Source organism: Gallus gallus, chromosome 11 (assembly GCF_016699485.2).
Source record: "Gallus gallus isolate bGalGal1 chromosome 11, bGalGal1.mat.broiler.GRCg7b, whole genome shotgun sequence".
NCBI lineage: Eukaryota > Metazoa > Chordata > Aves > Galliformes > Phasianidae > Gallus > Gallus gallus.
In genome coordinates this window covers 9,417,929-9,431,649 of record NC_052542.1, presented here as the reverse complement: position 1 = coordinate 9,431,649, position 13,721 = coordinate 9,417,929, and the positions used below count along the sequence as shown (strand labels likewise).

Sequence of the window (13,721 nt, the reverse complement as noted above, 5' to 3'; positions counted from 1 at the left end):
AAGCCAAAACAATGACAAAGCATAACAAACTGAATTATTTTTGAAATATATTTTACCTGAGGTTCCGAAGAGCAACAATGACAGCTGTTACTGTCATAGGGAAGAGAACAAATACGTAGACATAAAAAAGTAATGTATCAGAGAGTCTTGAGAAAGTATTTAATGGCAGTAAACCAAAAGCTTCTTCACAAAGATAGAGGCTAGCATCAAAATCTCTAAAGAGAAAAGAATAATACTTGTCATCATGTATGTCATAATTTGAAATACAGAAGAATCAGGTTTTTTTTCTCAAGCAATCATAAAGCCACAGTGGTGCAGCTGTTGAACAACAAAAAGTAGAGTTGCAGCTAAATCATACCTTGTTGCTCCAAATCCAAATTTTGCTTTGAGGAATTTGAATATATGTTCATCTGACTCAAGATTAAGAATTTTCTATGGAGGAGGGAAAAAAAAAAAAAAGAGCGGTCATATTTTAAGTATCAAAAAATTAAACTTAACATAGTAAACAAGTTTTCTTAACCTTTTAAATTAAACTATGAAGAAATAAAAGCTTACAAAGATAGAATGTTTTGCAATCAAATAAGCACTCATTTTTTAATGTGGCGCTGTGGCCCCAAGAGCAAATTATTTACATTTTAAAAAATACTAATTTTTTCTTATTTACAGATAAATATTACCAATGATAAGTTGGCTCTAGCTATACTTTTTATTTCACTGACTTATTACATTTTACTGGGATATTTTTATACTCCTTGTGTACTAATTTTTAACCTTCGGGTCATATAGTTTCTTGAAGAAAAAGTGTTATTGTTTTCACTGTTGTGTAGATCTCTATGCACAAGAAGCAAGTAAAGGTATTGTATCATCTACATCATTTTTATAGCAAGTATTCAATTTAACTGTGTTGACTGAAGAGTCAATCAGTGAAACTTTGCAAACGCTGAGCAGTAACATAATGTATAAATCTAGTTTATTCATAACTTGAAACCACCTATAGGTGGGCTTCTAGTTATGAATATGTATTTGAATATGTGGTGTTAATTTACATTAACATTTTTAAGACTATGTTTTAAAATCATACCAAAAAAGTTAGCAAAACAACCTTTAATTTCTGAAACCTATTCTGAAATGCAGTGAAGTCTCATGGAAACTTTTATTTAAAGATGTTATTGTACGTTACCTCTTAACAAGTACCTTTCAATGTATTAAATTTTGTAACACTTCTATATTAGCAATTATTTGCTTACCTTGATAAATTTATTTACTAGAAGAGTCAAGCTTGACACTAATAGTGCATGGAGGATAAGTTTCCCAAGCCTACTAAGCAAGCTGCCCTTTTTTAGGTTTTTCTAGAAAGAAGAAAATATTGAAGTACTTAAAATATTTAGGATTTGTATGTAATCGGAACAAAACCAACAAAGACTATTTGAAAACACATATGTGTTTAGGCCTTAAGTCAGGATGAGATTTGCATTAGGCTCACATAAACAAAAGTTCATACATGTAAATATCTAAAATAAAAATATATTTGTTCTCTGAAACTGAAGGGACAACATCATCATAACTCCAGCATGTTGTTTTAGCACAGTTCTGTAACTAGCCAAATGTGTATCTTTTCAAGTATCTATTCATTACTTTCCACCTAAATGTGGCAAAGTGACAACTGTCAGTTGATATGATTTTGACCAATTCAGAGCTCCAGATCTGAGAACTGTTCCACTCATAGACAACTTGGAGTAGGTCCAGGCATCATCTTCAAAAAAATTAAAAAAAAAATAAAATCACAGTTTTGATTTTACAAGGTTGCAAGTGAGAGACAGCAGGGAAAGCTCTATAGATTCATATATTCTGGTTATAGGCTGTCAACAGTTCCACTATCATGGAAAAAAAAAGAGACTTTAAACAGAGGAAAAATCCTAATCTTTGAAGGAAAAAACATATTTCAGTAAACTGAATGTGACATGTACCTATTTCTCATAGAATATTTTGCTTGAGGCAGATCTCTACATCCAAGACAAAACCTGCTGAAACAGGTGTGAAGTCCATTTATGCAAATTTTTGGTGGGATTCAAATGGCAGCTTGCACAATCATAAATGTTAATAGCAATCACAGAATTATGGTGTTGATGTGCTCAGTTGTAGTTAGTGTAATTGAACTCATTATTTGATCATGCAATGTTTTTGTTCTTTTACTCTAAAGTAATTTTTCTAATTAGTATTAGAAATTTAAGATTATAATGCATATAAATTACTCATTTATGTATGTCACACTGTTTATATATTATTTCAAACATATTTCATACCTGGATTGTTCTTGCTATCAAGATAGAAGCATTAAAGCTTATAAGTAATGATCCAAGAATCATTGAGTTAAAGAACTGTAGGGCACAGACTAGCAGTAATCCAGAAATTTGGATGATGTAGAGCCGCGTAACCTGTAAAAATGAGATTTTTATGCCTGCAAAACTTTACAGTAAGCTGCTTTTCTTTTAATGTGTTTTCTTATTTATTTCAACATCAATTATTTTTACAAAACAATTTTCTAGCACAAAATCATCACACAGCCATTACTATATTTTTTCTATATTTATATCCTGAAGTAGTTAATATTTTATACTTTTCCTGGGAAACCTGATGCTACAATAAATTGGACAAGTTAAATACTTGCAGAGTGAGGAAAATACTAATTAGTTAGGATTTGGGAGATGTTATCTATTTTCTTTAGTCACAAAAATATATCCATAGCCTCTAACATGTGTTTTTATGACTAAAGACTTACAGCTTAGAGCAGTACAGCATTAAATATTATCTAATCTCTGTGTAACTTTCTTTTAAGTCTTTTCAAACCATTACATCCATTCACTTTGATGCAAACACTAAAAAAAACAGCTGCTTTTCTGATACATTGGTACCAAAAGCATAGATTTTACTTTATAAAAAGTAAAGTTCAATCTTGTATTACTGTGGTCATCAAATTGATTGTTAAATGCCAGTGTTAAGCAGCACTTTTGGAAAATTAATATGGAATAATAGCGGTGTAGTAAATCCATTATAGACCGGGATTGAGCTGTTAGTTCGCCAACATTTAGGGTAGATAATTAGTCACATTAACTGTTAACTTCAGCTTACGTGTACAAATATAATGAAAATAGTTCAGTAACTCTTAAATAAACCACTTTATTGTGATATGTAGTCACCATACTAACATTTGGTTATGTTAATACAATCACTAATATTCAAATCAGCATCAAATTTTAAATGAAATTAACCTGAATTACTCTTCATTCTATCATAACTTTTGTTAAATATAAGTGAGAAGTTTTTTCAAATTGTGTACTAATTGCAAGGGCTAAAATCTCAGCAGAATTGTACACTGGCATTGAATTCAAAGACAACGGTTTCATCTTCTATAGTGTTCTTGTTTCCTAAGATCTTCCTAGTGATATTTGCTTTACTTTTTGCTCATTCAGTTTGTGGTGAATTTCAGTGTTATTTTGTGCTGGATGATAGTGTATGATAGATAACTGCTTCTCCTGAGCAGTCCTGTCTACCTTTCTCTTTCTTTTTTTTTTGTGGTGCAGTGCCTCTACCTAGCTTTCAAACAAGCATATACAGAATTTGAAGTAAAATTCATACTAAACCCTTATGACTTCATCTCAAAGATTTTTTTTTTCCTGGCCATTTCCATAGGACACGCTCAAGTTGTGCTATTAAATAAATGTTTAGATGGTGTTTAAAAGCAGTCCCCTTAGTACTGTCAAACTATAGCAATGTCTTAACAAAATCAGATGAAAGTTTAGCAACATAAGGTAACTACATGAAGTGAAAATCTGCTGGGAAAAAACAAACACACAGAAATGATGTATATTTTGATTATTCACTTTTTCATTTAAAATACATGTGCTATGATTATTCAAAAGCAGAAGGGTATACAGGCCTTTACTGTAGAAAAAAGAAAAGTTTGCTTGTTTCCAAACATGATCTTACCTTTGCTGTGGGAAGTATGTCAAAGCAGTCCAGTATGAATAATGCCAATGCTTGTATCAGCATCATAAACTGATTAAATTGCCAAGTCAAGCTAAAGAGGAAGGTTGCTACAAATACAGCCAGAAGCGTCCATCTCTAGGAGGGTAGAAAGAAGTTTTATTTAACATCTAATTTTTTTATCAGATTGTTTAATTTGGTTCTAAATCCACTTTTAAAATGTGAATACATGCTCTCTAACTGCAGTAGCTACTTGCATGAGTATTTTTGGAGCTTCAAGTACTTGTATTTATGCTGTGTACATGTACATAGTATATATATAAAAGCATAATTTATATATGTATATATATTTTGTGCATATATATACATATACATTCACACAGACATATATATTTAAGTCCGGTGCTAGAAGTGCTTTTCAAGTAATTTTTCCCAAGTTTTACAGGAGTATTTCTGATACTAGGTTTACTGTGTCGTACTTATAAGAAATACTCACTTCTTGAGCTGGCTGCAAATGACTTCTGAATAGGTATGTGATGGCTGCTATCTGAACTGCAAAGAATGGCAGGGCCCAGTTTTCTCTCAAGGGAATGGTGAATTCTACTCTTGTAGTATCTATTCTGTAAGAAACAGTTTCATAAATTTAAAGCAAACAGAGCACCAACTTTGGTGACAGAAAAGTTGCAATGATGGTCATGTTTTGTGGTGGTTTAGATATGTAGGCTCGTTACTCTAGTTCCTTAAGCATTCCTGGCTCTGAAAAAATTATGAAGATTCTGCACATCTACAGATTGTTTCTATGACTCAAGTGTTGGTCTTAAACTTCACTTATTGTTAAAAAATGTATAGTATGTATTAAATCTTACTGATAAAGCACTGCCTGGTTAACTTAGAAATAAACAAAGCAACCCCAAAGTGCAGCACGTGGAGTTTAAGTCACAAGTAATTCTACTTTGCCTTTTAGTTTCTGTACAAGCACATATCAGAATATTAAGCCACCAGATTCTTCAGTGTGAGCCCAATGCATTGGATCTTAATACTGCTAAACTAGTCAGAAACTTGAGGTAATTTTTGCAATACTCTACCATAAAATGTATGTTACAGAAGTTGGGAAAAAACTCCTCAGTAGTCAATCATTATAAAAACTCAAAGTTTAAAATAAATAAATAAAAATTCTTTTGTGTAGATAAAATGTTTGCTAAACAGCAAAACAAGAAACGCACCTGAGACGTGCTTAGTTGCATGGCAAAGATACCTAAAATACACCACTCAGATGTACTTTACCTGGTCAATGTTTATCTGAAATCAATTCCAAGTACTTACTCTATCAGCATAAGTGGTAACAGGCATTGTTTATGAATTATTAGAAAAAAAGACAAATCTGTTCCAAAGCTTTTCTAAGTGGAAAAGATGACATTATGAAATAAACATGCAAACACGTTGTACATGTTTTTAAATTACTTTCACTCTAGGAGAAATAACACTAGTTTTAACAATACATACACACATTTGCTCTGGAATGGGTATGTTTGCAGATAAACTTCTCTAGAACTGCTGATGAACGTACCAAACATTTCTGACAGAAATGACACTGTGCTCTTATTTTCTCACGCGTTACAGAAAACAGCCCACATCACTAGCTTGAGCTTCATTCTGGTAGTTCAGTGCCTGCTTAAAGCTGGTCCCTCCTGTTTCTCTGAATGGAGAAATGGTGGTAAAGAACTAGGGTAGTTCAACTGACAACTTTTTTTTTTCCTAAGTGCTGGAAATGACTGCAGGAATAAGGGAACAGAGAAGCTGAACTTAGTGTGATGATCTTAGGCTGTTGAAAGAGTCCCTGGGGGATTCTGATGAGGGCTGGCTGTGGGATAGTAAGGTGAGAACTGAATAGTGTACAAACAGACGTCTTTTAGCACCTAGTGGACCTTAGGCTGGAAAAGACAGGGTACATCATCTGTAGATTCAGACATATTTGAAGGATGAGGTCTACTCTCTGAGATCAACTCAAACCAAAATTTTATATTCCAACTTCTTGAAACTTGAAAATTCTAGTGTACATTTTCAGCTCATTTTTTGATTGCCAATTATTTTCTATTATTTTTTCCATTTTCTGGCTAATCTGGAGAGAAACTTTCTAGTTTCAATTTTCCTCTAATTGATCACGCATCTGAAGGCTTAGTGCCCTATTGTTGCCATGAGGTAAAAATGTTAGAAAAACTGAATGTTGACTCTCACCTACCTGTTGGTAATATACCAGCAAGCTGCCAACAACCCTGAAAGCCATGTTCCACTAAGAAGCCAGCTTGTTACATACAGAGCAATGACATAAACTGCCTGAAGTCCAAACAAAGTGTAGATATAAAAATAAACAGGCTCTAGGTATTGCTGTAAAACACAAGAACACTGATGTTGACATAAAACATTTGCGGAGGGGATTATACTTAATATGAATTAGATTTTGCTTTAATAAATTAAAAAGGCATTAGAAATGTTTCTAATTGGGGAAAAAAAAAACAAAACTGAAAAGGAGAGCTATGATTCACTGGACAATCTTCATAATGCACTTACAGTCTAAAGCCATAAATAAATGCCTACCTGAATTGGAAGAATCCTATACAGAATGCTGAGAAACACCTCCTGGTAAACATTCATTCTTTCAAGTATGTTAATTGTCCTCACAGATTCAGTTTTATTGTCATATACTAAACCATGTAAACCTTAATGATAAAGAGAAATTGAAATAGGAGATTGTCATTTTTCCCCCTCCATCTTCATTTGAACAGTGAATAATTTTTTCAAAGGTATTTTAGGATCTTTCACCAAAACCTGCAAATGTTGAGCCAAGGATTCAGATCATACTGCCTCTAAATCATACGACCATCTGAGGTCTTCAATTTCCCTGCTTAGAATATGACTCAGAGTGCTAATTCAAGTACTATGTATTTAGTAACATATAAAACATTGATTTCTACACTCAGATTCCTAATACAGAATTTGTGATTTCTACTGGCTTGTACTGAACCATCCTTGTCACTACTTTGAACACATGTGATGTTAATATTGACAAAAATGTAGAATAAGCAAAATTGTGAGGGAGCAACAGTTAAGTATCTAGAAAATATGGCAGTCCCAGTAAACCCCACTATTGCATTTGGTTTGCTTTTAAAAGCTGCTTATTGTGTCACTTACTATGTATTGGTGTACAACATAAAACTACCCCTTCCCACAAATAGCTTGTCATGTAAATTAAATAACAAGACACAAATAATAATGAGAGTAATGTACTGAATAAAGCAGCAAGTCTGAAATCTGAACAGATATGAAAGTTGTCCCTCAAGGTGAAGGTGTGGAACAGAAACCAATGGAGCACTGTGAAACATATCATGTCCATACCTTAGTGGCTCCCTGGTAGATAAACAGAACAAATCTGTTTCCAATACAGTCATTACACCATCTTTCAAACCTAAGGCATTCCTTGTCCTCAACCATATTTGAAAAAAGGTTAAGAACAGTCTGCTGGCAACATGAAGTAAAACTTACTTCACAGTTTACAATACCTTGCTGGATGGAAGCAGCCTGAATCATCTGTTTGTAGTAGGAATAATAAAGTCCACATTCTGTTCGGAATGAAATTTCTCTTTCAACTTCCTGTAAGTAAAAGTTCAATAATAAATTCAATTTCTATTTGCTTTTTGCAGTCACATGAAGCAGCCAGTTTTTTTTTCTTCCATTAAGTCAATCTGATGGGTATGGTAATTAGTGAACTTTGCTACCAGTGATATTGAAGTAACCTACTGAAGTGGCCTTCTAAAATTCTGATTCAATGAACTTGATTGGATGTCTATCCAATCAATGACTGAAGTGCCAGTTTTAGAATAGAAAATTTATTTCAGATTTCAGTATAAATAAAAACTAGAAACTCTCATTCTATCTACATGGGGAAAAATGGCATACACGCAGTGGTTTGGGGATTTGAGATCATTCTATTAAACTTAGTTTACATAAAGGTAAAATAAATGCACAAAGTTGGGTGAGAGGCAAATGCTGGAGATGCTGATGCCTCTGTTAACAGTAGTACTGTATATGACTTTTGTGTTTCTGATATGCAAATCTGAAACATTTTAGATATTTTACAATTTTTGTAACATTCAATGTTTAGATAGGTGCAGTGGCCAGCAGCTGGAGTTTAAAACTGCATATGTGTGCTCCATGCAATTTAATGTATTTTTTCCAGATGTGGATATCCTGTAGTGTTCCATAGCTTTGCCACCATAAGGCTTGATTAAGTCAGCGTGCTATACTTGGGACTACAACGTAATCCCAGCTCTGGGATCTAAGCTGGCAGGGTATGCTGCTGCCCACTTGTTAGACGCTGTTTCTTGTTGGAAGCCAGCTGTTTGTTACTCTCATATTTTTATAGTTAGATGTTGGGTAAAAGGAAAACTGACTATTTACTTGTTTTTAGGCATTGGTGGAATTATTTTTTTAATCTAAAATTTTTAAATCATCCAAGTTAGGTGCACCTCAAACTCTGACTTTTTCTTGGCTGATATTGCAGCAGGTGGGATCAAGTGAGGCATGAAGGCTCTCCTAGATAAAACTAGTCAGAACAGATCTCTTTTTTGTTTCCTTTTGTTAATTTATCAGTTGTGAAGATTTGATGAAATTTAACAAATTCAGAAGCTTGGGTGACCACATTTATCCAAGATAAGACTGCATGAACAGCTAATTTGATGAGAAACAATAGGCATCTTTTAGAAGATTATTTTATTAGCAGTTATCATTGTAGTAGTTTATTGAAAAGCATTCCTCCAATTATCTCTGATAAGCAGTCAGTGGTTGATATCCAGATTTGAAAATCCAATGACATTCCCATATGTGGTGTAAGCAAGACATACATTAAGAGCTTTGGTTGAGATTTCTGAGGATAACCTCATTAATTCAGCTTTCTTTACAAAAGAACATTGCTGAAATAGTAGAATAGATACTGTTTTCTGGTATTTTTATGAATGCCATTCTGGTTAAAACAACCTTGCACAGAATCCTAAGACCTTTACCTCTCCTACACCGTCCCATCTCTTTTGCTGGCACAGAATCTATACTATTTCAGAGCTAAAAGAAAGCTAGACAGAAAATCTCCTCCTTCCACTACTGCCCAGTACAGAATCTTATCTCAAAATACGTGTTTTATTGAAGTTAACTTTGCAAAATAAATCAGTATTAGTTCTGGTCTGAGAAAAATCAACAGATAAAAATGCATCTGATTCAAAACAAGTCCACAATTAAACTTTCCAGCTGCTCTGCAGCATACACATTTTTATAATATCAGCAGAGGAAACTGACATTGGCACTAAGTAGTAAAAGTGACATACTTAGCAAAATGAGAGTGCTGGATTTTGAATGAGCTCTACTTTCAAATTCATCACTACTGAAAAGTTTTCTGATACCAAAAAAGCGGCTGATTCTAAGCCTTAGAAAAAAAAAGGAACGTTAACATTTGGAATTTATTAGGGGGGAGAGTGTAGTCACAGAGGGGGATCTAATTAGCAAAAATGCATTCAAACATGATTAATTTGTAATCCTGGCACCAGCTGCATTCAACCAAATGCTATACTTTATGAGACAAACACTAGTGAGTATTACATCTGTTTCATGCTAAGATAACATCTGTTTTATTCACTCACAAGACTTTTCCAGTTTTACAGCAATTTATACTTTTCCTAGTATTCCAAGTCAATAAAAAACGTATAGACTTATGTGTAAGCATTGTAGGAGCGTGTTTGCCTTAACGTATGTTCGATTTCTAAGTGCTCAAAAAAGAAGTTACCACTATTAGGAGAAAAAAAAAATCTCCAGGACACATATGGAGTTGCATATAGTTTTAATTTATGCAATTGTATTCTAATAATATTAAGCATTCAAAACAAAATACAGAGGACTCTTCCTCTCAAGGGCAGTGCAAAATTCTAGAACTCAGGTTTCCTCAAGCTCCTCAGCCAAGTCATTCAGAATGCTGAGCAAGCAGCCAAAGTTTTAGTTGAGGTTTTCTACAAATAAAGAGTACAAGCAAAGCTCTAATTTATTTTCTTTTTTGACAAAGCTAAAGCACAGTCTGTGTTACTGAGAATATTTTTTAGCTGTTCAATTTAGGATGAGGATTTGAAAATTTCCTCAACTGTACAACCCAATGCAGACAGCTGCTATCAGTGTTTCTGGTTGCAAATCATGCCTTCAGCAAACATATTTAATCCACATACATGGTCTCTTGGCCGGTTAACCTCGCATCCATCTGTTAGGATGGCATGGTTCCACTTAGATCATACTTTCAATTCAGAGTAGATGTACCCAACAACTGCTCAATGTGTACTCCTTTGGAAAGATAGTACAGAGGTTCTGGACTGCCATTTTTTTTTCTGCTTATGGCTCACATGTTTACTTTGTGAAGTTCTAATTAGCTGGCTACCAGTTTCTCCACTTTTTCTCATCTTTCTTTTATACTCAGAGTGTAAAGAGGGAAAATACAAGCACTCAAATAAGGAATCCCAGTCTTCTTATCCTGCATGTCTGAAAGACTTAAGATTTATTACTTTTATTCCTGGGCTCCCGTAAGTAGCCACATTATTAAAAGAAAATTGAGTATCAGAAGACTATATGCTTACTCGGGATGAAGAACAAATGAAAACCCTGAAATGGTTTGTGTTACAGTACTCATTTGCTACGTGGCCTTGGCTCATTCCTGTTTAAGGCTTCTTCAGAGTTTGCATTTGAACAAACAATATGATAGCTGACAGAAAAGATGATAAAATTCCTCCCTATTCTGTTATTTTCATAGTAGAATGTTTCCAAAAGACACTGTACTTGAGGTGGACCTTCAATGTATATATCCAGCAATCTAGCTGTAGGCATCTGTTCATTGCAGGGGAGTTGGACTAGATGACCTTTAAAAGGTCCATTCTAACTCAAACAGTTCTGTGATTCTATATTCAAAGAAAGATGTCAGTGGGCATAGAACAGTATTACATGTACAATACAGCAGCAGTTGTTTCAGGAAGTGCCAACAATTTTTATTTTCAGTGTGTATGCGTGTCTTGCACAGGAAAAGTGCCTAGGATAAAAAATACACATATTTCAATGCAAGTATTCCAGTTAAATATAGTTGTTCCTTGAATATCATTATACATGTGGACCTAAAAAAGTCTACTTATTTTAGGCATCTTCAAAGGAAAATGACTCACCTAATTCTTTTCACTGGTTAAATTTAGATGTGTGTACAGCTGTATTATTTTCCCATAAAATGACTCTAGGGAGAAAACCAGCCAAAGCTGGATCTTGAGAATGAAAATTCCCCTACATTGTAGATGTTGGTTTGACATTGGTAAATGTTTGAAATATGTTCTGAGTTTTGCACATTTCGGATATTCTTCCATAAAATTAATACTGATTGTAAGGGACTGCTTAAATTGCATTACAAGATCCCAGTCTAATTACAATTAAATAATTGTGTGCCAAGATTTTGCATATTGTTTTATCTCTTCATGGTGGTGGTAGCTTTGGATGCATGAGATGATTATAAAACAGCATACAATAGGCTGTTAAACTCTATTCTAGATAATGATCAGTTGCTGGAAGAACCATTGCTATTCCTGAGGTAGGAAAGTAATGGCACAGTTGTCTAGCAGTGTATTTAGAACAAAAACAGTTGAATGGTGTTAACAGAAACGACTGAGGATATAAAAAGCTGTGAGGAGGGAGGTACAGCTCCTGATTTTACATACCAAATACCAATTGCAAGATAAGTAAATGAAATTTCAACTAACACTCTTATTAATGCTCCATGAAAATAAATGTTACCTTAATATTGGAAAACCACAGGTCGTTTTCATGCAGTGTAGCAACATAAACAGAAGTGAGAAGTCCAAGAAAGATGGCGACAATTCCACCAACAGTTAGTGAAAGTATGTTCCACAGCTTTCCACCTGTATGATCTTGGAAGAGAAATATTTGACTGTGTAACTGCAAAGCACATAATTCAACTTCAGTGAATTTTGGAAACTCATCTGTATACTGTCTGTGCTGGTACAGTTTACATTTCTTAGGCAGCAGAACATTGGATTTTTAGAGCTCTTTATGGAGATGTGTCTTTACTATTTCATGCAAGAACTAAGAATACATGCAAAGAAAAATAAGGTGTGCCTTAACTGGAAATACATAGTTAGAACTTAAGAACACAACAACTCTATACAAATAGAGAAATAACATATCTAATTTATAAATCAAAATTGAAATATCCTCCAGGGCAGCATTTCTAATTAAGGCTATACAAGATGACTGTTACATCACAAAGACATTGAGATCTTCAAACTTCTTAGCATAGCTGCCAGGTTGCTTTTTTTTTGGGGGGGGGGGGGGGGGGGGGGAGTTATTAAAAAAACTTTGAAGGCTCAGAAGTCTCAGTAAGCACTCACAAGGAGACTGAACAGTGGCCAAAGCAGCCTTTGATGATAGTGTCAAGCTTTGAAATGCAGATAATCTCCTTTTCACATCAGAATGAGATTACGGACAGAACAAAGGAAAGGAAAGGTTGCGTCTCCAGGCAGCTCAACTATTGTATTAGTATTGCACTGTAAGCATTGTATACTTACATTCATGATTTTTTTAAATGTAGATATAAGAATATGGATTTTAGTGATCTGGAATTCTGTCCCTTAAATGGCTATTTCATACTGTGCGCGACATCTACATAAACAGTAGCAAATACACAATTCAATGGAGCTGAGGGCTGGACAATAACATTGTAGCCTAAATGTACTTGTGTGTAAACAAGTGAGGTAACTTTCATCTACCAAAAATAAACGTACAGGAACATTGAGAATTTAGACCAAAAAGTTCCTTAAACTAATAAAATCCAAACAAACAAAACCAAAACCCAAAACTACTAACTCTGAAGTTATAATTCCAAAGAAGAACACTGTTAGTACTTCATTATTTAAACAGATCCTCAAATGAAGACACTTAACGTCTCTCTTTTAAAGTCATCTAGATAGTCTGTTCTGTACTACAAGTGAGAGGTTTGCAGTTAAATTAATATTTCATGTGCAATTTGCTTATACTTAAGTACAATTTATCAGAGGTTTTCAAATTCTTTCGTTACTGATGACTTACTTTTGTATCTTCAAGAACCTCTGATAGGTATATGACATCTGATAGTGTGTCACTATTACTAAACAGACAGAACAATTTACTTGAAATTAAATTTAAATTAGGGTTTTAAAATGGAAGTGAGTGTGTTGCGCAGTAGTCTACATACCCTTAGTCTCATCCAATTCATTTTGGTAATGGATGTTCAAGTATGAAAATTTATTTGGTATTGTAGCTAGTTCTAACCTATGTGTCTAGGACAGAAAACTGAAGCTAAATGCTACTAGAAAACCATAACAAGGCAGTTAATTTACCCACCAGACAGAATTTTCCCCTTGGACTTCACATTCTTCTCTTCTGAAGGCTGATCTTCATCTGCTTCTGGGACTTTTCCACCCTTTCTCTGTCTTATGGTTGTCATGATGACAGTCACTTTATTATTCTTCACTCTGACTCCTAGGTGGACACATAAACAGAATGCATCTTCCTACCCAAAATTCACCTACTGCTGTATGAAATGTCTGAAAACAAAACTGTATCTTATGCCATAAGAGCCTTTAAGTTACAAAACTGTAACTGAGTTGAAGTGTATCTTACCA

At 34.1% G+C, this 13,721-nt stretch overlaps 1 protein-coding gene across 2 annotated transcripts in view; it reads right to left on the bottom strand.

The window, feature by feature from the left end:
- DPY19L3 (dpy-19 like 3 (C. elegans)) overlaps positions 1-13,721 on the bottom strand; it is a 30,893-nt gene that overhangs the window by 15,853 nt on the left and 1,319 nt on the right. The window contains exons 2-12 of one of the 2 annotated variants that reach the window (XM_001231904.7): positions 13,441-13,578; positions 11,836-11,969; positions 7,542-7,632; positions 6,580-6,701; positions 6,224-6,369; positions 4,481-4,604; positions 3,988-4,122; positions 2,304-2,435; positions 1,248-1,349; positions 359-432; positions 57-215 (exon numbers count right to left, since the gene is read on the bottom strand). In XM_001231904.7, the coding sequence (XP_001231905.2) occupies positions 57-215; positions 359-432; positions 1,248-1,349; positions 2,304-2,435; positions 3,988-4,122; positions 4,481-4,604; positions 6,224-6,369; positions 6,580-6,701; positions 7,542-7,632; positions 11,836-11,969; positions 13,441-13,543 (1,322 nt within the window). In that variant the 5' untranslated portion in view covers positions 13,544-13,578. Of the gene's footprint in view, positions 1-56; positions 216-358; positions 433-1,247; positions 1,350-2,303; positions 2,436-3,987; positions 4,123-4,480; positions 4,605-6,223; positions 6,370-6,579; positions 6,702-7,524; positions 7,633-11,835; positions 11,970-13,440; positions 13,579-13,721 lie in introns of both variants that reach the window. The other variant, XM_015292482.4, reaches the window with a different exon arrangement.